Raw genomic sequence first — 24073 nt, 5'->3', positions numbered from 1 at the left:
CGAGGTTTATTTTCTGCCAATTCCCCTGTGTTGTTCGATTCTATCCATCATAATCAGACGAAGAATATTATATTGTTTGCTCGCTATCAATCGGCTGACGAGTAGATTCTTCGCTGATATTTTTAGTGTTCGTCATACACCCACATTTCAAAAGCCTTTAAGTGGTTAATAGTAGATATTTTTAAGGTCCATGCTTCGACACCATATAAGACAACTGACCATATGTAGCATTACATCATGCGTTTCCGAAGTTTTAAGTTATCGTTGCAGAAGAGTGAACTCATTTTTAAAAAAGTTGCACTAGCTAACTCAATTCTACATTTTATCTCTTTATCTGGATCTAATTGTACAGTAATATAACTACCTAGATATTTAAAATTGGAGGCTCTTTGTATTTACTGCCCATTTGTTTGTAATTGTGTATTTTGATACGGTAAGAGACTAAATACCATGTATTTTGTTTTAGAACAATTAATTTTTAGTCCTTTATCTCGTCGCACTGTGTTAATGAACTTTAAAAGACATTGCAAATTGCAATCCATTTAAGTGATCGCTCAATATAACTGTATTATCCGCATATCTGATGGTATTTATGTTTTACATCATATTTCAAGTTGCGCAAAGCCTGTTTAAAGATTCTATCTGAATATACATTAAACGACAGTGAGGTAGCACTGTCCATCTTGTCTAACTCTCTTTAGAATCTTACACTATTCTGTCGACTTACGGTTAATATGAATGGTCGCTGTTTGACACCTTGTTCCAACTGATTATGCAGGGAAAGATCCAAGGAAAGAGAAGCATAGAATGTCATGGCTGCGCAACCTGAGAGAGTGATACGGATGAACTTTTCAGAGCAGCCGTCTCAAAAGTCCAAATAGCTATGATGATTACCGACCTCCGCCGCGGAGATTATTAACTCCTTTATCTGTTAGTATTTTAATTAGTAACAAAAGAACCACCAAATTTTATTCGAAGAAACACAGATGCTTAATAGAGCAACTGCTATCAACGGATGTTCAGAGAAGTTGTCAAAATCGAAAAACACGATCAACCTTAATCGTACAAAAGACTAAACAGGTTGGGTATTTCAGCGCGACGAAATACGAAACCTTTGCCCCAGATGAACCTAAAATTCCAATATCAATTCGGACCAACCGAAAAAGCCAGGGTACCACACGATCGTTGTAAGTAATGCAGATACTCTAGAAACAACATCAGTAAGTGAAAGAAGATTACGGCCTTTGCCTTAGCCTCTTATAACGTCTGGCGTAGTTCCAAACGAAACTTCAGAAAGAAATAATTATAAAAATGCGGCCTACAAATCTCGAAAACAATGTACATTACAAAAACACTACAAAACACCGGATGCGAAAAAATATACTCCTTGCTAACATATCCACTAATAATATTCTAAAAAATAGATGAAAAATATTAAAAATAAATTTACAAAAAAATAGTAATGAATTATAGCTAAAAAGTTTAAATACCTCTAGCTGGGTTACACCATTTAAGTATCAGCCTAGCGACCAAAGTATGTGAAATTATTCTGTTACTAAGTACTAGTTGGCACAAACCACGTCCAGCCTGTTCTTGGATATCGTATTGCTAAAATAAAAATCGATACAAGTAACATAACCATTTACGTAATCCAAAATTAAATAGAAAAAGTTTACGAACCAAAAAAACATAAAAAATTTGAAAATATCAAAGTTATTTAAAATTTGAATGAGTTTTTAGCGAATTCTTACAAAATTGTGTAAAAAAGATGATAAATAACACAGACCTACTTTTTTTTCATAAAATAGTGTTTTAAGTTTAATAGATGTCCTATAGTAAATGGGATGTGCTGATCACGAATCTGTACTTAGTTTTTTTTCAGTACGTCAGATTTTCAAGAAAAGTTTGTTTGGAATTTTTCATAGAAACTGTCAAAAATACTGAGAAAATAATTATTGAAACTTTATTTACAAAACCAAAATTACACTGCAAAATTAAGTTGTTCTTAAAAAAAAAGAATTCAGTATAAACTACGTTAGACAATATTTGGTTTTTTTTAATAAAACCGTTATCTTTTTCTATAAAAACTGCGTTTTGTGGTTTTCTGTTTATGGATTTTTGTGATCGAGTCTCTCTTCAAGGTCCAGCAGTAATATCATTCTTATATCCCATCTTCCTTGGTAAAATTCCTTTTTTTTTGTGCTACAGTCAATATTTAAGGTCCTAAGCCTAACGAACCCTAGATGGCGACATCATTAGCAGTAAGCCATAAACAAGAAGTCGATATATATATATATATATATATATATATATATATATATATATATATATATATATATAAAAATTGTAGGAAATCGCATTTGCAACAATTTCAGTTCCTACTCTTTTTGTCTGAGAAAATGACGGAGATAACGGCTCTCCTTTAAAATCAAGATCAAGTCAAGGCGACTAACGCATCAGCGAAATTCAGTCGTGATTTTTAATTTACACTACAATTGCCCCCCTCTAAAGGTTAGAATAATAAAATTTGGGGCAGCTTGCCATGTAAGGTCAAATGGTATCCCGACTGGACTATTATTATATATATTATTTCCGTTATTAGGTCTACTATCACATTAAAGTTCTCTGCGTTTTACATGACTATATTTATTATATTCTCTGGTGTTGTCTCCCCTAGCCTTGTTCTCATATCTTTTTGGTTATCATGGAAAACTATGCAATGGAATACTCAATGCCCTGCATCGTCGCGCACTCCGCATTCTATAAATAAATCGTCTTCAGTTTTCCTTATGCGATATGTATAAGACCTAAATGACCCGTGTCCGATCGGGAATTGCGTAAAAAAGTAATTTGTTCTTTTAAACCTACCTATTTGTTCTTTATACCACTCTTTCACATCTGGAATTAGAGTCTTTGTCCATCTGTCTGTGCCTCCCATTCTTGTTGTCATTCATTTGTTCTCTTATCTCGGCTTTCACCCGTGTTAGGTGGCCGTTATCACTGTCGTATAAGATCTTTCGTTCTTTCGTTAGGAGGGGAATGGGGAGCGTACCCGCAATCACCTGTAGAGCTATCGTTGATGTAGTCCGGTAAGCACTTCTTACCTTGAGGAGAAGTTTTCTTTGGGTTCTTGTTAAAATTTTCTTTGTTAATATTTGCGAGTCACCATGAACTTCTTTGAACTAGTTGCAGTCAATTTTTTGACCTAGCCCTCGAGATCCAGAGATTTATCCCCAATTGAACACGCGTGGGAGAGATGATGGACCGAAGACTTCGTAATTTAGAGTATCCTCCCCAAACTGTGGGAGCACTTCGGGAGGAATTATTTTAGGCATGGAGCGAGATACCCCAGGAGGTATTGAACACCTAATCAGAAGCTAGCCCAGACGCATTCAAGAGTATGTTGCCCATCGAGGTGGAATCGACGTGTTCGTATTTCTATGTCACATATATATGTTATTTGTTTATTAAGAGAATTTTTCAACAGTGTACATTTAAAAGAGTAAAGAGCAACCGAAATACCGATATCTTCTGAGTATTCACTATACAGGCGTTATTAAACTATGTATAATAACCAAATAAATCTTAGTAAGCATTTAGACTAAAAAGAATGTGAAAAAAGTACTCACATTAATACAAAAATTTATGAATAGATATTTTATAAGGCACCATTTTTGAAAGAATTTTTTTCCGTTGTAGTGTATTGAAGCTAAAGATTACACTTGTTGTCTTTGACCGAGAAGAGGATAATCTAACTTAGCAAAAGTATTTAACCTAACCTAAATATTTGTAGATCATGCTTACTTTTTCATATCCTCAATACGTGTTTACACATAATTAAGTTTTATGGATATTGTATAACCCATATAACAATAATATAAAGTGTAACAGGAATGCACAAGACAATATTTAGCGAATGAATTGTAATGTACAGAGTTTCTCATTATATTTTGACCCCCCACTTATTATCCTTAATTTCGGGAATACAAAAAAAATTTTTCAAACAAAAGTTGTATTATTTTATCTGTATTGAATAACAATGTAGCAACAGACCAAATTTTGTATACAGAGAGTGCCCAATAAAATGCATCTTCAATATTTCAAATGGGACACCCTGTATTTTTTTATAGTTTTGAGTAGCCCTGCATTTCCTGATTACAAATATATAACATAGTGTAGCATTAGTTTTGTTCTATAATGGCATATGGTACTACTATACTATATGTACTAAGATTGTAACGATAAGATTACTTTATCGTTACTGAGAAATTTAAAATAACTTAATTCTGCCTGTAAGGTATGCAACCAACTATACATGTAATCGTATTATCAATTGTTTATCAATTGGTCAAACTGCTTACCGCCGCTTCCGCTTAACTTGGAACTGACGGAAGCCGACGATTTTAAAAGTGGAAGAGCTCACTTTATATCCAACCTTCGAACGGGTCAGAAGAGTGATCTTTCAACGACCAACGCCACATGGCTCAAGTTATCAGAAAAGAAATTTAAGTTATTCAGAGGTGATATTAAGTTAAAGAAGGCGTTTTTTTTTATATTAGAAGTTTTGGAAAAAGAAGATTTTGGTTCAATTGATGAAATATTGTTGCGTTGGGTGAGTTTCATTTTAATTAAAGTACATCATTTTTTTTTTAACCATTATTAGTTTCATATTAAAATCATTTATTCAATAATTTTACCTTAATTATATTAGTCAAATCACGTTCAGAATTCTTTCTGTTAGAAATTCTCCTAAGTACACGTTCTCATCAATATCCAAGCAATTCGGTAATGTAAGGAGATCCTTCATTACTATTTGCCTATAATATATTCGTGATAAGTTAAATTTTAGTTCTTCAGTGAAATATTCATAGTAAATTCCCAACATTTTTTTTAAATACATAGTTTTCGATTAATTTTCCAAGGTCACAAAAAGTGTACGAAACCTTCACTAATTATCATCTTCTGACTAGTTTTTCTTGTCCTAACCGCCTTGTTGTTTATCAACTCTGAATAAAGCTAATGAGAGCTTCTTTGATTTTATTTTAGTCGTTGGAGGAAGAAAGAATATAAAGTCAATACAATAAACATTATTTTGGATTTGGGGTAATAGCTTTCAGTTGAGTTTAGTTTGGAGTTTTTTTTTGGTTTTTCCCGAATATTGGAATAGCGATTCAGTTTGGTGCTAGAACAGTGGGCTTACAGCTTTCACCCGAACGAGTCCCGGCGGCGTAAGGCGTCCGGAAGAAGAACCTTCTCGGCTTGAGAGTAGACAGGTTTTTTTTTACTGTTTGGTAATATCGTAAAAATAAGTTACTTAAATATTGTTTAAACTTTAGTGAGTGAACGAACCAAAACTTAAAAATAATCCTAGTCAATTTTCATAAATCATATTTGCGTATCATTATATATCTTACATTCAATTTTTTTCTTAACATCATTTGCTTATTTTTTTTTTGTGTCATTAAATATTTTAAATATATATATGTATTAGTAATAACAGGGTAGGGGTGGATTTTAATACACTTTGTAAGGTCATTTGTGCACAAAGGTCCATTTTGTATTTTTACAGCCCTACTGGTAACGTCACTGATTCATCTTGGATCTGTTCCTTTCTGAACAGACCAATTGAAATATATTTACAGGTTATCTGATTGTAATCAACTTAGAAATTGTCGAACTGATACATTGTGTTAAATATAGGGAAGGGTAATAATTGTTTTAATATATATAAATAGGTTGGTTGTAGTAAATTTTGTTTTAATTCATGAATAAAACTTCATAATAAAAGTTCCTACTTTTCTAGCATATTAGAGTGTGTAAATATATTGTAAATAGGGATCAATAGGTTTTTGTATGATAGGGTATTTAAGTTAAATTGTATATTACGGTTTACAGGTTTTTCTATTTTATTATTATTAAATTGGGTTATAAGTAATAATCTGTTTTATTAAACAACCTTTTTTTTTAATAAAGTTATATCTAGTTATAGAAAACACAGTTAGCAGCAGCAATAAAGTCACTAGGTGAAGTGTTTGTTAGACTAAGAGTCCAGTAAACATCTTCCCTGGCGCCCAAATCATTCTTCTCTCATATATTCCTGTTGTCAGTACTTACCCTTAGTTCGTTTTGGTTATTCTTATATTTCCTTAGTTAATATACATCTTTTCTATTCTTTACTGTTTTCTCAGGGCATGCAAATAGGCCTAACCCTACCTTGAGTATCAACTGGCCAGTCTCAAGCATACCCAGCTAGCCTAACTGCATTCAGTTTCAACTCTTATTTTAATTTAGTTTCAAACTTATCTTCACACTACTCTACAGATCTTATAACATCAGGGACATAGTCCCAAGGGATCTGCCTACTATATTTGTTACAGTAGCGCCCAAAGTGGAGAAATATAATTTTGTTACAGTGGCGTAGTCCAACGTGGAGCCCAGATTTTCAGTAAGATAGTATTCCTTAATTCATTTGTCTCTTTTTTAAACTGTTTCTAGTTTGTTTGTCTATTTTTGCATATTTTATAGTTATTTAGATCCAGTGTTCTTTGCTACAGTATCTCAGAAATATTGAATAGTGTCTTATATTGCTGTGTTGGTGGTTTTGTTAACTTTAAATTAATAACTAATTGTAAACCTTCATTTAGTATAATATTTTTCATAATTATATTGGTTTGACATTTCTGGTTTGATCGGGTTAGTGATACCTGTACATTTGTTGAGAAATATTGAATAATTTATTGTATTACTATTTACATTGTTATTTGCCAATAGTGGTTTTGTTTAGGTGCGATCACACTATAATATATATTTTTTTTTGGTCAATTATTGCATACTATATATAAAAATAAGTTCAATTTACTTATTGTCATTTGATCTCTCAAACCAACTTTAAATTATTTTAAATATATTTATATTTAAAGGTATAGGTACACCTTTATTAATTACATTTGGTTAAACACATTGTTGATTTTGGTTTGTTGGTGATATTTTTTTTTCTTCCTCTCTTTCATCATGTGTACCTTTAAGGCTGAGCATTTATTAGTTAAGGAAGTGGATTATGAGCTGAGGATAAGGGGAATTCCCTTTGAAGAGTCTACCAAGGTTGAGAAAAAACACCAATTATTGCGCGGTGCCTTGAAACAAGAGCAAGGAAATAGGAGCTTTCGACAAATTTCTTCTGTAGATATTCCTTTTCTGGAACAACAACAGGAGATAAACCAGACGTTGGAGGACCTGGCTCAGAGGATATCCGATTTTAGAGGGACTGTCCATGATAGCATGTATTCCAGGTTAATTTCTCGTCTTACTCATATCTCTGGTCGTGCACATTTACTATCTTGCTCAGATGAGGAGCAACAAATTTTCAAGCGCTCTATTTCCATTAGAATTCTTAGTTTAGAAGGTGAACTTGATTCTCGAGTAAATCCGGCAGCCACTTCCACTCCTATCTCTTCTGTTCATGCAGCTAATTCGTTTTCACCCCCTAAACCAATTCAGGTACATAAGTGGGGAATTTTGTTTTCTGGTCAAGGTCATCATGATGAAGTCATTACCTTTTTGGAGAGAGTGGAATGTCTTCGTATTTCAAGAGGTGTGAGTGAGGATGATCTTTTTGCAGCTTCTGCTGAATTATTTACAGGTCCTGCGTTTACTTGGTTTATGAACAACCGTCATAGCTTTTCCACTTGGTCTGAGTTGGCTCAGAAATTAAAATCTGATTTTCTGCCTTATTCTTTCCAAGATGATCTCCTAGATGAAATCAAAAACCGTAAACAAAAGCCAAACGAACCTGTCACTATGTTTATTAACACCATTTTGGGCATGTGTAGTCGACTTGAGACTCCTCTACCCGACTTTGCCAAAATAAAGATCATTCTTAAGTGTCTGTTGCCTTTTTACCATCAGCAATTAGCTTTAATGGACATTCAGAGTATCGAGGATATCACGGAGAAGTGTAAACGTTTAGAGGAAACTCTATCTTGGTCTTCTTCTGCTGCAAGGACGTCTCGACCTACTTCTGGTCCTTCAGTTAACTTAAGTTTCTCTAGAAATCGTTCTTGGCAACCCAAAACTCATACACAGAATGTGTCTGTGGTGAATTCGTCTTTGACTTGTTGGAATTGTCGTGAGCCTGGCCATGCATTTTATGAGTGCGTGACACCTCGTACACGTGTTTTCTGTCACGGTTGTGGTAGAGACAATACACTCAAACGTAACTGTTTTAAGTGTTCGGGAAACGAGCGGACAGAGGCTCGTCCCCTGAGCGTTCCTCAGTCTACAACCCCATCAGGGACTACAAACACAACAGTAAACGAAACCACAGGTCCAATACTCCCCAGCACTTCGAAATCACCCGCTCAAGAAAAGAAAAACACTCACCAACCAAAGCACAACAAACAAAATCCAAAGCAAGCAAAAAAGTAACTGTCAACCACACTGCGGTTAACTCGAGCTGTTTGCTTGACCTTAGATTATCTCCACCAGTCGTAAGTCATAATTTTAGTAATGAACATAATCAGCACAGGGAAACAGTTCCATTTTCTACACCAGTTTGTAAATTTGTTGGCAATGATAATAAGTCTAAGTTAGTACCATTTTATAATTTGGATGGCCAATATAATATTTTAGATTTTGATATTAATTCTTTATTAGTCAGAAAACATAATGATAACCGACCTTATCTTGAAATTAAGATATTAGGACATTCTTGTTTGGCTCTATTAGATAGTGGCTCTAACATTTCTTTAATAGGTTCCTATTCATTACAATTGTTAGAAAACACTAATATTAATATTATACCTATTTCTTCCCTGCAAGTCTCTACTGCAGATGGTACCATTCAGTCGATCACAGGTAAATTTGAAACTGAAATTTTAGTTGCAAATATTCGCAAAACTATTACCTTTTATATTATACCTTCCGTGCAAAATTCTATAATTCTTGGCATGGATTTTTTAAATGCATTTAATAGCACATTAAATTGTTCGGACTTTTCGTTCTCTATTTCTTCCTTTAATTTATCAACTGTAAGTGTTATTCGTGAATTTTCTAGTTTGTCTGGAATGGAACAAAAACAGTTAGAGGATATTATCTCTAAATTTTCATCTATTTCGTCTAAAGATAAATTAGGCCGTACACATTTAATGTCTCATACTATTGAAGTGAAAACTTCAACTCCTTTCAGACAGTATCAATATCCCATACCTCAAGCATGGCAAGCAGATTTAGGTAAAGAAATCGATTCAATGCTCTCCTTAAACATTATCGAACCTTCTACCTCTTCATATTGTAGTCCTCTGTGGCTTACAAAGAAGAAGGATGGATCATTCAGAATTTGTTTTGATGGTCGTAAATTAAACAGTATCACATCGAATAGGGACGCTTATCCTATCCCTCGAATAGATGTTATATTAAGCAAACTCCAGAATGCGAAATACATCTCTTCCATTGACTTATCCAAGGCCTTCTTACAAATTCCTTTGAGTGAAGAGAGTAAGAAATATACTGCTTTCGCTGTTAGTGGTAAAGGATTATTTCAATTTGTCACGATGCCTTTTGGTCTAGTTTCAGCTCCTCAGACGATGTGTCGTTTAATGGACTTAGTTATTGGTCCACAACTTGAACCATTTGTATTTTATTATTTAGATGATATTTTAGTTGTTACTCCTGATTTTACTTCGCATATTGAAATATTAGAGAAGTTATTTTCACGCCTTAAAGAGGCTAATCTCACTGTCAACTTGGATAAATGTAATTTTTGTCGTCCTAATCTCAAATTCCTGGGATATGTTGTTGATAGTCAAGGTTTGAGGACAGATCCTGACAAGGTAACCGCTATCAAGGACTTCCCCATACCTAAAACAACTACTCAGTTACGTAGGATCTTGGGTATGTGTGGGTACTATCGAAGGTTTGTACGTTCTTATTCCACTTTATTATCACCTCTTACTGACCTCCTTAAGAATAGGAAAAAGGGTCAGACTATTACCTGGAATCCTGAGGCTGATGATGCTTTTCATCGTATTAAAGAAGCTCTTACCAGTGCTCCTGTCATGACTTCTCCTGATTTCAGTGAACACTTTTACCTCATGACAGATTGTTCTAATACTGCTTCAGGTGGTGTCCTCTTTCAGATGAAAGATGGTTCTGAGCACCCCATAGCGTACACTAGTAAGAAGCTCAATAAGGCCCAGAAAAATTACTCCACTACTGAGCGGGAACTCCTTGCTATAATTCATGGCTTGGAGGCCTTCAGGTATTATTTAGAAGGTCGTAAGTGTACTTTGATCACTGACCATAGTTCGTTGTTGTGGATGCATTCTATGCGTAACCCATCCCAACGGTTGTCCCGCTGGATTTGTAAGTTATCAGCGTTTGACTATAACATTGTCCACCGTAAGGCAAATGGTGTTGTAGTAGCTGATGCTTTGTCTCGAACATTTGATGTCAATCTTCTTGACGTATCCACTTTAGTTCCGGATGCGTGGTACCATAAAATGTTGGAGAATGTTACTCAGAATCCTGGTCAGTACCCTGATTTTAAAGTGGAACATAATATCCTTTATAAACATGTTGTTAGTCCAATTGAAGCCTTGACTAATATGTCGGATTGGAAAATTGTCGTCCCAACCGCAAATAGGGATGAAATTCTTCGTACTTTTCATGATAATGTGACATCTGGTCACTTTGGTTCCTTTAAAACATTTAGTAGGATAGCGGAGCTATATTATTGGCCTGGTATGCGCAACTGTATTAAGAAATATATTTCTAGATGCAAAGTTTGCGCTACATGCAAGCCAAGTAATAAGCCACAAGCTGGATTAATGGGTTCTTTTAGGAACATTGACTTCCCATGGCAGATGGTATCTATGGATTTAATTGGACCATACCCTCGTAGTTATAAGGGCAATACCTATTGTTTGGTGGTCGTGGATTACTTCACTAAATTTCCATTAGTTTTTCCTCTTCGTAATGCCACAGTTCCTGCCATTGTGAAATATTTGGAGGAGCAAGTCTTTTTGTTATTTGGTGTTCCCCAAATTGTCTCTTGTGACAATGGTCCTCAATTTGTAGCTAAGGCTTTTAAAGACCTTCTAACTAAATACAAAGTTCAGAAGATCTTTTATAACGCTGCGTACCATCCGCAAGCTAATCATAGTGAGCGTGTAAACCGCAGTATTGTTACAGCCCTAAGATCATATACATACCAAGACCACAGAGCTTGGGATCAATATATTCACTCCATAGCTCAAGCCATAAGAACTTCTGTCCATGAAGTTACGCAGTGTTCCCCAGCTTATTTAAATTTTGGTCGAAATGTTGCCTTATCTGGTGATTATTTTGGTTTAGTTTCAGGAAATTCCACAAATCTACCTCAAATATCAGATAAACTTCATCGTTTAGATGATATACAGACTCTACCTCCAATATTTGCAGACATCAGGAAGAAATTAAAAACTTCTTACCTTAAGTCACAGGGTCAGTATAACTTGAGGAAAAGAGATTTGCGATTCTTTGTTGGTGATCGGGTATTAAAACGTAATTTTGTTAAGTCTAGTAAAGGTGATGCTGTTTCTGCCAAATTTTGTCAAAAATACGTCCCATGTATTGTCAGTAAAGTAATATCTCCTTTAATATATGAATTGAAAGATAGTTTGTCCAACAAACGTCTTGGTCGATTTCATATAAAGGACTTATTACCAGATAACACTGTCAATGACTTAGACTCTTCATCGTCAGAAGAAGATTAACCTGACAGGATTGATTAGGTTAATTCCTCTTTCTAAATTTTGGTAATACTTGATTTTTTAATGAATAGGTAAATGATTTGATTTTGATTTTAGTCACCAGATAGACAATATGGTTTATCTATTATATAATAGTTTTAGCTTCCCTTACTAAATTTAGCTTTGTTGTTATTAGTTATAATATTGAAGTAGGTACAGCAAATTTTTTTTGGTAAATCAAACTGGTGTAGAACTGTCAACTCTTCGTACCTTATTATGTTTATATGTGTCATTGCTGCATATTGGTATACATAAATACATGTATATGTTTAGATTTTGTTTATTTGATCCTGAGGTTGTTTTTGGTAGTTCCTACAGGAAAATTATTAAAATACTTAGTAATATTCTTTGATACATTAGTTAGCATTTGGTCTAAAGAAGTTATCGCGTCATTTGTTTTAGATAATACAATTTTAGTATACAGTGTGATTCCTAAGTTAGACTTCATTCGTTAAAAATTCAATGAAGTTAGTTGAGATAAAAGTTACGCCGAATTATTATGTAACCTTTTGTTATTTTTTTTTGTATCTAACATTTCTTATGAAATTGGTTTGCCTCGCATGGCTATGCAAATACGTGGGTTCGAAACTTGTGTTACTATCAATAGTGCGCACCTGATAGGAAGCAGATTTCAGGGCTCACAATTGCCTGGTTATATCTATCAGACCTTAATCAATTTAAATGCTGAATCTCTATGATAGAATGTTTAATCATCGTCATCATTATTGAAGGATGTACTAAACATTCTAGTATTCAGAAATATTATTCTGTTGAAACATAGTCTTAATTTGAATCTCACTTCTATTATACATATATTGTCTACCCTTTTTAGCTTTATTACCTAGTTGTGCTGATACAAATGGTAACCTCTTAGATCTCAGCCTTATTAGAATATATCTTTTGTATTCAACAATTGAATATTGTGTTTAGCATCAGCTTTCCTGGGAACTCATTTTGTTTTTATATGTAATTAGGAGTCAGGATCAATGTTCTGTTATATAGATACAAGTAACTAGTGAACATACCCTAATCTGCAGTTTCTTAAGAAATTGACTTTCTTGTTCTCTAGTACTTCTTTGATTGAATGTTTATAAGAGTTATCCATTTATGATGTCTTAAGGTATTGTATTAGCGATGATTTAGTGATATTTGGTTGGCTTTTCTGGCTATTCTTATAAATCTGTTGTAGCTACAGCTATAGTTAGAGAATTCCAGAATTAGTTAACTCCATTTCGTTATGTCAGTTCTTTAATTTGGTACACTTTCTTCCTGTTGTATTACTCTTATATGTGAAACTCAACTGTTCATCTATTAGTTCATATATTACTAATATTTGTGTTGGAATACCTTACTCCAATAAGTTTGTCATTCTTGTGTAGATCTTATCTTGAATCTGATGCATAACAGATGATGAGCTTAATTTGGGGTGTAATCCATCGTAGGTTGTGGAACTTGATAGGGATACAATGTGGTCTTGAATTTGGTAACCTTCAATGACACGAAAGGGAGTCCTAGGAAGATGATTTGGGATTCTTCCGGATGTTCGGCCTAGTCAGGTTGAGTCGTTAGTAGATTCTTGATTATGTTGTATACTGACTAAGTATCCCTTATTATACCTATCTACTCATGACTGGAATCAGATCAATTCACATATGCTGCAGACACTTAGTCTGTTATTTCGTTCCAATGGTTCAGTTTCATGGTACCAAATATTTAGCATCTATAGAGTATAATGATTATTAGGTTGTGGTGATGACCCATGAATTTGCCTGATTGTTTCACATTGGATATGCCAATATAAATCTGTTGTCCATTGTCGGATCAATTTAGGATAAAATGCATGCTACGATCATTTTTCCTCAGTAACTCTTATATCTAGTGTGGTTTTATATTACGTTCCATATTTTGGTTTATTGCGAATTGGTTACGAAATCTACTGATTGCTTCACCTTGGATATGCTCTAAAATAAATCTGATGTCCATGGATGGATCAATTTTGTATCGTTCATCCCATTCGTCAATTATTTTGAAGATTTGTATTTTTATTAGTTATTTAGTATAAGGTTTTAATAAACATACTATAACTTGTGGGCATGAGTGCTTGTGTCATATTTAGTATATTGTATATTAGAACTACCCCTCTTGCATGACTCATAATCTGTGGTTAAGTATAATCGGTCGAGTTAAATGCAAATGTGTGGAAGTTATTTGGTATATTCGGTTATATATTAGCAAGTTTTGTATTCATGTATATGATTGGTATAGTGTTCTTGTTGACAATAATTTGGGGTTTATTTAAATCTACTTAATCAACTTGAACACAATTTTGGTTTTTAGAATGTCAGTCACGGATGGAAGATTCTGTGCATTTCATATGTTAGCTAGTGTGGTGTCCTGGACACGCTATATTATTGGCTATTTTGTTCACGTCTGTGATGGATCCCACAGTATATGATTGGTCTTGAATATCTATAGTTACACAGAAAAAAAAATTGTTCTTAGGTCAATTTTTTTTCTCCAAGTAAAGGGAGAATGTAACGATAAGATTACTTTATCGTTACTGAGAAATTTAAAATAACTTAATTCTGCCTGTAAGGTATGCAACCAACTATACATGTAATCGTATTATCAATTGTTTATCAATTGGTCAAACTGCTTACCGCCGCTTCCGCTTAACTTGGAACTGACGGAAGCCGACGATTTTAAAAGTGGAAGAGCTCACTTTATATCCAACCTTCGAACGGGTCAGAAGAGTGATCTTTCAACGACCAACGCCACATGGCTCAAGTTATCAGAAAAGAAATTTAAGTTATTCAGAGGTGATATTAAGTTAAAGAAGGCGTTTTTTTTTATATTAGAAGTTTTGGAAAAAGAAGATTTTGGTTCAATTGATGAAATATTGTTGCGTTGGGTGAGTTTCATTTTAATTAAAGTACATCATTTTTTTTTAACCATTATTAGTTTCATATTAAAATCATTTATTCAATAATTTTACCTTAATTATATTAGTCAAATCACGTTCAGAATTCTTTCTGTTAGAAATTCTCCTAAGTACACGTTCTCATCAATATCCAAGCAATTCGGTAATGTAAGGAGATCCTTCATTACTATTTGCCTATAATATATTCGTGATAAGTTAAATTTTAGTTCTTCAGTGAAATATTCATAGTAAATTCCCAACATTTTTTTTAAATACATAGTTTTCGATTAATTTTCCAAGGTCACAAAAAGTGTACGAAACCTTCACTAATTATCATCTTCTGACTAGTTTTTCTTGTCCTAACCGCCTTGTTGTTTATCAACTCTGAATAAAGCTAATGAGAGCTTCTTTGATTTTATTTTAGTCGTTGGAGGAAGAAAGAATATAAAGTCAATACAATAAACATTATTTTGGATTTGGGGTAATAGCTTTCAGTTGAGTTTAGTTTGGAGTTTTTTTTTGGTTTTTCCCGAATATTGGAATAGCGATTCAGTTTGGTGCTAGAACAGTGGGCTTACAGCTTTCACCCGAACGAGTCCCGGCGGCGTAAGGCGTCCGGAAGAAGAACCTTCTCGGCTTGAGAGTAGACAGGTTTTTTTTTACTGTTTGGTAATATCGTAAAAATAAGTTACTTAAATATTGTTTAAACTTTAGTGAGTGAACGAACCAAAACTTAAAAATAATCCTAGTCAATTTTCATAAATCATATTTGCGTATCATTATATATCTTACATTCAATTTTTTTCTTAACATCATTTGCTTATTTTTTTTTGTGTCATTAAATATTTTAAATATATATATGTATTAGTAATAACAGGGTAGGGGTGGATTTTAATACACTTTGTAAGGTCATTTGTGCACAAAGGTCCATTTTGTATTTTTACAGCCCTACTGGTAACGTCACTGATTCATCTTGGATCTGTTCCTTTCTGAACAGACCAATTGAAATATATTTACAGGTTATCTGATTGTAATCAACTTAGAAATTGTCGAACTGATACATTGTGTTAAATATAGGGAAGGGTAATAATTGTTTTAATATATATAAATAGGTTGGTTGTAGTAAATTTTGTTTTAATTCATGAATAAAACTTCATAATAAAAGTTCCTACTTTTCTAGCATATTAGAGTGTGTAAATATATTGTAAATAGGGATCAATAGGTTTTTGTATGATAGGGTATTTAAGTTAAATTGTATATTACGGTTTACAGGTTTTTCTATTTTATTATTATTAAATTGGGTTATAAGTAATAATCTGTTTTATTAAACAACCTTTTTTTTTAATAAAGTTATATCTAGTTATAGAAAACACAGTTAGCAGCAGCAATAAAGTCACTAGGTGAAGTGTTTGTTAGACTAAGAGTCCAGTAAACATCTTCCCTGGCGCCCAAATCATTCTTCTCTCATATATTCCTGTTGTCAGTACTTACCCTTAGTTCGTTTTGGTTATTCTTATATTTCCTTAGTTAATATACATCTTTTCTATTCTTTACTGTTTTCTCAGGGCATGCAAATAGGCCTAACCCTACCTTGAGTATCAACTGGCCAGTCTCAAGCATACCCAGCTAGCCTAACTGCATTCAGTTTCAACTCTTATTTTAATTTAGTTTCAAACTTATCTTCACACTACTCTACAGATCTTATAACATCAGGGACATAGTCCCAAGGGATCTGCCTACTATATTTGTTACAGTAGCGCCCAAAGTGGAGAAATATAATTTTGTTACAAGATAAGAAAAAAATATATTTAGAAAGTCAATAAAATTGATGACTTACTACATAATAATAAGTAATACTACATTTAAGATACAATACTACATTTAAGATTAAAATAGACGCTCAAAGTACCCTCCATTGTTATCAATGCACAAAAATATCTTCGTCTCAATTTTTTTTTGCGTCAGATATTGTGCTATTATGACCATTTAAATTTTCAATTTCCGCGCGAACTTTTGCGGTGATAGTGTTAATATTTGTATTTGAATCAAAATACACTTTTTCTTTTAAAAACCCCCATAAAAGCTATCACATGGTGTTAAGTCGGGACTAATTGGTGGCCACCCTTATTGCCGATCCACACATTAAATTGATTATTTAAATGTTCTTGAACGGCTACGACATTATGTGGCAGTGCTCCATCTTGTTGCCATATCATACTATTTAATTGATTTTGTGTGTAATTTTGATTTAATAACTCATCCACTTCTGTAATGACTGTGTCCAAATATGATTCCCCAGTTAATTTATAATCATAAAACAATGGTCCAACTATTTTGTTTTGAAATATTCCGCATCACATTTATTGATTTTCTTCCTGACTTTTTTATTTGCTTCATTTTTCTTTTTCTATTATTTTTCTGTTCCCACGAATACCTATTTCTTCTATTAAAAATGCCTGAAGTTGAAAAATTTGATTCATCTATCCATAACATTTTATAAAAGTAATTAGGATCATTGTTCAAATTTGTAAGCATGTCTTGACAGAACTGTAAACGTTTTCTCTTATGAACATCGGTAAGTTCTTGTACCGGTAATATTTTGTACGGCTTATAGTTGTGCTTTTAGTAGTTTCGGAATTTTTTAAAATAAAAATGTTATTATGGATTTAATCTATTATTTAAGTATTTAATTTTTACCGTCAAAGTAAAGCAAAGTATTAAGATCTTCATTATCATTTCCTATGATAGTACGTTTCTTCCGTTCAAACATTTTTTCATTTATGACATGACGATAATTATATAAAAATGTATTTGCATAAGGAGTCTGTCGATCTGGATAAATCAGCCTATATTCTCTTCTTGCCACTTGCTTGTTTTTATTATTTTTTACATACATTGAGAATATATCTATTTTTTCATCTGCAGTATAACCCATTTCGGTATGAGGACTGACAGTTTATAATAAATTAATAATTGTTTCATTTTGAAATGTCAGTTGCATAGCCACCTATGGTTACCCTTTTGTAGTACCATATGCCATTATAGAACAAAACTAATGCTACACAATGTTATGTATTGGTAATCAGGAAATGCAGGGCTACTCAAAACTATAAAAAAAATACAGGGTGTCCCATTTGAAATATTGAAGATGAATTTTAGAAGATGGGCACTCTCTGTATACAAAATTTGGTCTGTTGTTACATTGTTGGTCGGTACAGATAAAATAATACAACTTTTACTTGAAACTTTTTTTTGTATTCCCGAAATTAAGGAAAATAAGTGAAGGTCAAAATATAATGAGAAACCCGGTACACTATTGTTACTCGTTCGTAACAACCAATGTTGTAAAATTATTGAATAGATTTGTTCCAACACGCAACTTTTGAACTGTCCAGAAATCGTCACGAAACTGCTTTTACCGTTTTTTATGCGTTTTTCATGTTCATCATTCATCTTTTTGTTGGAACGTATCTTATTTACTGCGCAGGAGCGTGATGATTTTTCGTTGTATTGGAACAAACTTAATGTTACACTGGCAGTGAGGGTTTTAAGGATGTTATTTGGTATTAATTAACCTAATGTTTAAATTTTAACTTACGTCATCGTTTAAAAGATCCACTAATCCTTGCATAATATCAGTCAACGATGTACCTCCTAAAAAAATTGCTTCTTGTTGTTCTGTCATACTGTCTGATAGTACTTGTTCAGTCTTAGGAGAAGCCATTAATTGAGGCCCGTATATTCGCAATAAGTCAACAACCGCCGCTATACATATTAACAGCGTTTGTATGTCGCATTCTTCCCCACTTCGATAAGCAAATATCTAAAAAAAATTGTAATAGTTCGTATTTTTATATTTCTAACAGGAGGTTTCATCATTTAATACTGTTATTTCAAGCTAAATAAAACAATATTTATATATTAATAATTCATAAACTTAACATTTTTAAAAAAATATTTTACTGAATGGCACTAAAATCATATATGGCCAAAATTGTATTTGTAATGCTATATTGTTTTCCGTGTTTGTAAGTCGTGATTTTTTCTCAGTTATCAGAAGATATATACAACTGTTACCGCATCGAAATTGTGTTAGTTTAGGGCATATCTATACAATCCGCAAGTTATATATTTTTTGTTTATCAGAGCTTTAATTTTAAACAATTAATATGACTGTATAAAATTTTATATAGGTACATCTAGACTCTTTGACTCTAAAAGATGTGTTTAGATTAGACGGTAATTGAACATTAACTTGAACAAGATTGGTATAAAAATTTGATATTTCAATAAAACGTAAGGAACATTCTAATAGCATATGTTGTAGATCAGCTAGCTCCCCACATACACATTCATCACTATTTGCCAGTCCTATTTTTCTTGTGTAGACTGGAATAATACAATTATTGCTTCTTATTCGACAAATAGTTTTGATGAAGCCTCTGTTGCAAAGTTGCCTAAACCATGTCTTGACGGAAAGTGTAGGTTGGATGTTTTTTAAAGGGAGGCCCCTTTTATATCTAAAAACAAAGCTCTAACTGTTTTCTTATAAAGAACGCAGTTAGTGCTTTGTAAAAAACTTATTCTCTGATTTATTAGCACTTGTAAAATTTTAGTTCTAAGTTTTAGCCTAGTATTTAACAAGTTATTTAACAAGTATTTAAAGTTTTATTTAGTATATTATGATAGTAAACTTACCGGTCTGGAGAATACGTGAATACCAATCACTGCAGTATCCTTATCCACAATACTGCACAAGCCATAACACTCAAAAGCTTTGACCCGTACTGAATCGTGTTCATGTATAAGCAATTCTTGAATAAAATCCTCCTTTAATGTTCTCAAGGCTGTCGTTAAATGAGTCACTTTGGTTGAGCAAAGAACAGCATAGGCAATATCCAAGCATTTAACAATCGTGAAGAGATCTGTTTTCTTCTCAACGGGGTGTTGGCGTTCCTGTTCGGTTTGAGTGTTTTTTAATTCGGCTAATTCCGTTGATAGAATGCTTATTTCTTGCTTCAACCGTTCTGCCTCCATGAAGTTTTGATTTTCTACGGCTATTTCTTGTTTTGACTTCTGCTTGATTATTTGAACTGTCAATTGAGAAACCTATAAAATATATCATTTAATTGTGATAAACTAATACGTTTAGGGTGATAGTATGCATCATTTTTCTATGTCGAATATTTATGTTTTATGGATTCACTGGGTAAAAGATCAAGGGGCGGGCCAAAAATAAAATGCATTGGATATATCGATGAAGATAACACTATAGTCAGAATCCAGAAATCTAGGCAGTAAATTCTTGGAAGTAATAGTGATGGTTCATTGCTATTGTAGGTCTTCCAATGGCGTACGAAAAATATCATAAGAAGTTACGACAAAGCTACTTTGTAATTATGTTAATTTTAATATGATTATTGTTGACATTTGGGTGATTATATATATTAATATAATATACGTGGTGTTTGGTAACGAATGGCCATAACTTAATCTTAGATTCCTGAGATTAAAATAGGCCGATTTAAACTAACTTACTTTAGTACGAAAGTTGATAATAACCAAAATAAAGGGGGTCAAAGTTAAACTTTTATTTTTAAATATTTCGTGATAGGCATGGGATAACAACACGAAATTTGGTAAGCTGGAGTTTTTTGGGACGAGAAATCAGAATTCGCCACTAAAAATGATGAAGGACGCCACATACATCTTTCAGTGCTCGTTTAATACGTTCAATTTTTTTTATCTCCCACTCGACATACTTTTAGAATCAAAACTTTTATTCTCTTAATATTTTTAGTTAGAAAAGATATACTACATCGCTGTACAACCCATTACTTTTTATTATTGTTTTATAAATTTGAATTAATTACAATAAATAATAATTTTAGTTTAGAAGGTAATAGTTAGACCTCCCTAAAACCGCGATAGTCGGTGAAAGTCGGCTACTCAGGTATTCAGTTGTTTTGCTATCGAAGTAAACAGTGGTGTGATGACGATGAGTAGAATACTATTTTGCTGACGCCACGTTGCCCAGCAACTGTAGATTCTATTCGTCGTTGCTACGCAACGTGACGTCAGCAAAATAGTATTCTACTCATCGTGGCCCCACCGCAGGACATGACTCACATATCGATTAGATTATCTAAGCAGTGAACACTTATTTTACTGTTGTGAGTAATCCGGAAAGTGAAAGCAGTAAAAGGAAACGACGTCCAAATTTTTCGATGGGAGAAAAAACTATTATATTCAATGTGTATTGTGGACTCCGTGAAAGGAATAATCCGTATGTCGGTCAACGATGTAGTTACCCTGTGTAGTGATTTAACTGTAGAGAAGTATATACACAATTGTAAACAATTTTAAACAAAGTGAAGGCAAATTGAATGATGGACCTGTTGAAACCATTGAAACCAAAGGTAGAAAACGCATTCAGCTTGAAGATCATACCAAATATGCTATTCGGAGGAAATTCCATGCTTTTTTTTTCGGAACGAAATCCTAACCTTAAAGAAAGTTGAAGTTGAAATAAATTCCGATAATTCAATACCCAAAATATCACGACGTGTTTTATTGCGAACATTAGAACAAATGAACATTAAATATATAAAAAGAAGCAGGAATAGTGTTCTTTTAGAAAAAGATGAAATTGTTTTGTGGCGGAGAAATTACTTACAAAAAATCCGAGAGTATCGTCGTGAAGGACGAAAAGTACACTATTTAGATGAAACTTGGCTAAATCAAGGTCATACCCTAGAATAACAGAGACACATAGAAGCGACATAGCGGTCCAAAAGCGTGTACCATTTTTGTATACGCATGCCCGATTCTGGTTGTATTACTGTCAAAAACACGTGCTTATTCTTTAATTCTGGTTGTTTTCGATAGTCCGTAGGCGTCTATGGTAAATACTCGACACAACAAGTGCATTTGACCATTTATATAATTTATTTATAGTTAAAAGGTTATAGTTATAGTTTATAGTTAAATATAAGTTTATAGTTATAGTTTATAGTTAAAAGTTTAATTTATATTTAAAATGTCTGGATATATTTGTGCGATTCGCGGATGTTCATCTGTGACAGGAAAAGGAATAAGTTTATTTAGATTTCCTAGGAATAATAACAGGTAATTACTATTGCTTTGTAATTATTATTAGTTATTACTAATTACATAATAGTATTGGTTTGACTTTCGAACAGTAAGCCGACGCCGACGTGTCTGTCCGAGCTATAAAAAAATAAACTTTGGTCTGCCAAGGGATACCTAGTTCAAAATGAAAACATTAAATTTGGTGTCAGTGCTATTTCTTTTATTGAAAGACGCAAGTCTCCGAAGGCTCAGGTCAAAAAATCAACAGATGGTGGCCAAATGTCGGCGCGCTCGAAGACAACAATACGAATATAGTATTTTTAAGAAATAAAAATATATAGAGGGTTTTATACACGAGAATATTTGATTTAAGAGCGTAGGCGCAAAATTTGGGGCAAATGTTTTTTAAATGTATTCATTTTTTTCGAATCCTGAAAAAACTAATAAGTATTTTGAAAAATTTAAACGCAGAATGAAAGACCACATTATTACTGAGGGCAAAAAGTCCCCGAAAACTTTTATAATGTTTATTTTAATAAGTTACAGGGGTGAAAAAAAAGAGAAAATTTAGTGTGATTTTTAATTTCAAATATCTCATTCAAAAAAACTTTTTGTTTATTCTAAGGGACTTTCGGCCCTCGGTAATAATGTAATCTTTCATTCTGTGTTTAAATTTTACAAAAATATTTGTTAGTTTTCTCAGGATTCCAAAAAAATGTTAAAAAGCATTGGCCCGAAATTTTGCATCTACGCTCTTAAACGAAACAAAGAAATTACTAAAATGCTCAAACTAAAAATTATTGGAAAAATAATTAGACCGATAATTGGGAAAATCTTAAAATTCCAACAGAACAAGACTTCAAAATTGCAAAAACATGGTTGCAAATAAACAAACTTACATTAAATTATGAAAAAACTAAATAGGTACTCATCTACTTTTTGCTATATACAAAAGTTGTCTGCCAATTTTTAATTCGTTAAATATAAATAAAAAAGATCAAATATATGGATCGAAATACATAAAATATTTAGGAGTTTTAAATGGGAATTACAAATAAAAAATATTAAAACTTTATTTGTTGTATATCTCAATATTTAGTGACACTTTTGTGACTTCATCAGGAGAAAACTGAAAATTTATTAAGATTAGATATTGACAAAAGTTAAATATTTCATTACTTACAATATACTTAGAATATACTAATAACACAGAATAACAGTGCTAATACTCTTATAATTGTAAGTATACTCTTATAATTCTTTTTAAATGCAATCATTTTTTTTCGAATCCTGAGAAAACTAACAAATATTTTTGAAAAATTTAAATACAGAATGAAAGATTACATTATTACCGAGGGCCGAAAGTCCCTTAGAATAAACAAAAAGTTTTTTTGAATGAGATATTTCAAATTAAAAATCACACTAAATTTTCTCTTTTTTTTTCACCCCTGTAACTTATTAAAATAAACATTATAGAAGTTTTCAGGGACTTTCGGCCCTCAGTAATAATGTAGTCTTTCACTCTGCGTTTAAATTTTTCCAAAATACTTATTAGTTTTTTCAGGATTCGGAAAAAATGAATGCATTTAAAAAACATTGGCCCGAAATTTTGCGCCTACGCTCTTAAGAATTTATATTGTGTGATATGCCCACTGACTATTAATTTTCTGGTTGTTAGCTGTCATTGGCGGCTTGGCCACGTAACTTCAAAGGACTGTCGCTTCTCTGTGTTGGGTTGTTCTCTGGTCATACTATCTCAAAGGTGTGGCAAGAGTTGGAAATTAAAAGTCGTCGACAAGCCTTCATTGAAGAGCTTTCATTAGGATTAAAAACACCAGTGGGTAAAGGACGGAGGCTCATAATAACACATATAGGCAGCGATTCGGGTTTTTTGGACAACGGCTTGTTACTATTCGAATCCAAGAAAACCAACGATTGCCATGAGGAAATGGACGCTCAAAGATTCGAAGGTTGGTTTTCAAATATTCTACCAAGCCTTGAAGCAAATTCTGTCGTTGTTATGGACAATGCGTCATACCACAGTCGACGGTTGGAGCCATCACCAACGACTGCCTGGCGAAATGGTGAAATAATCAACTGGCTCTCTCAAAAAAATATACCATTCAATGACAACATGTTGAAAGTACAATTATTAAACCTCGCGAGGATACATATACCCGTTTTCAAGAAATATGCAGTCGATGAAATGGCTCGTGCAAACAACATAATTGTACACCGCCTCCCTCCTTATCATTGTGAGCCCTATCGAGCTTAT

General features: G+C 33.0%; 1 protein-coding gene across 2 annotated transcripts in view; it reads right to left on the bottom strand.

Annotated features, from left to right (window-relative positions):
- The window catches only part of LOC140450047 (condensin complex subunit 3-like), an 80254-nt gene that overhangs the window by 7046 nt on the left and 49135 nt on the right, over nt 1-24073 (bottom strand). For both annotated transcript variants that reach the window (XM_072543474.1, XM_072543483.1), the window contains exons 9-11: nt 19405-19815; nt 18305-18529; nt 1491-1608 (exon numbers count right to left, since the gene is read on the bottom strand). In XM_072543474.1, coding sequence (XP_072399575.1) covers nt 1491-1608; nt 18305-18529; nt 19405-19815 — 754 coding nt within the window. The remainder of the gene's footprint in view (nt 1-1490; nt 1609-18304; nt 18530-19404; nt 19816-24073) is intronic.

The sequence above is a fragment of the Diabrotica undecimpunctata genome, chromosome 1, assembly GCF_040954645.1.
Source record: "Diabrotica undecimpunctata isolate CICGRU chromosome 1, icDiaUnde3, whole genome shotgun sequence".
Classification (NCBI taxonomy): domain Eukaryota; kingdom Metazoa; phylum Arthropoda; class Insecta; order Coleoptera; family Chrysomelidae; genus Diabrotica; species Diabrotica undecimpunctata.
This window is presented reverse-complemented; position numbering and strand designations above follow the sequence as displayed.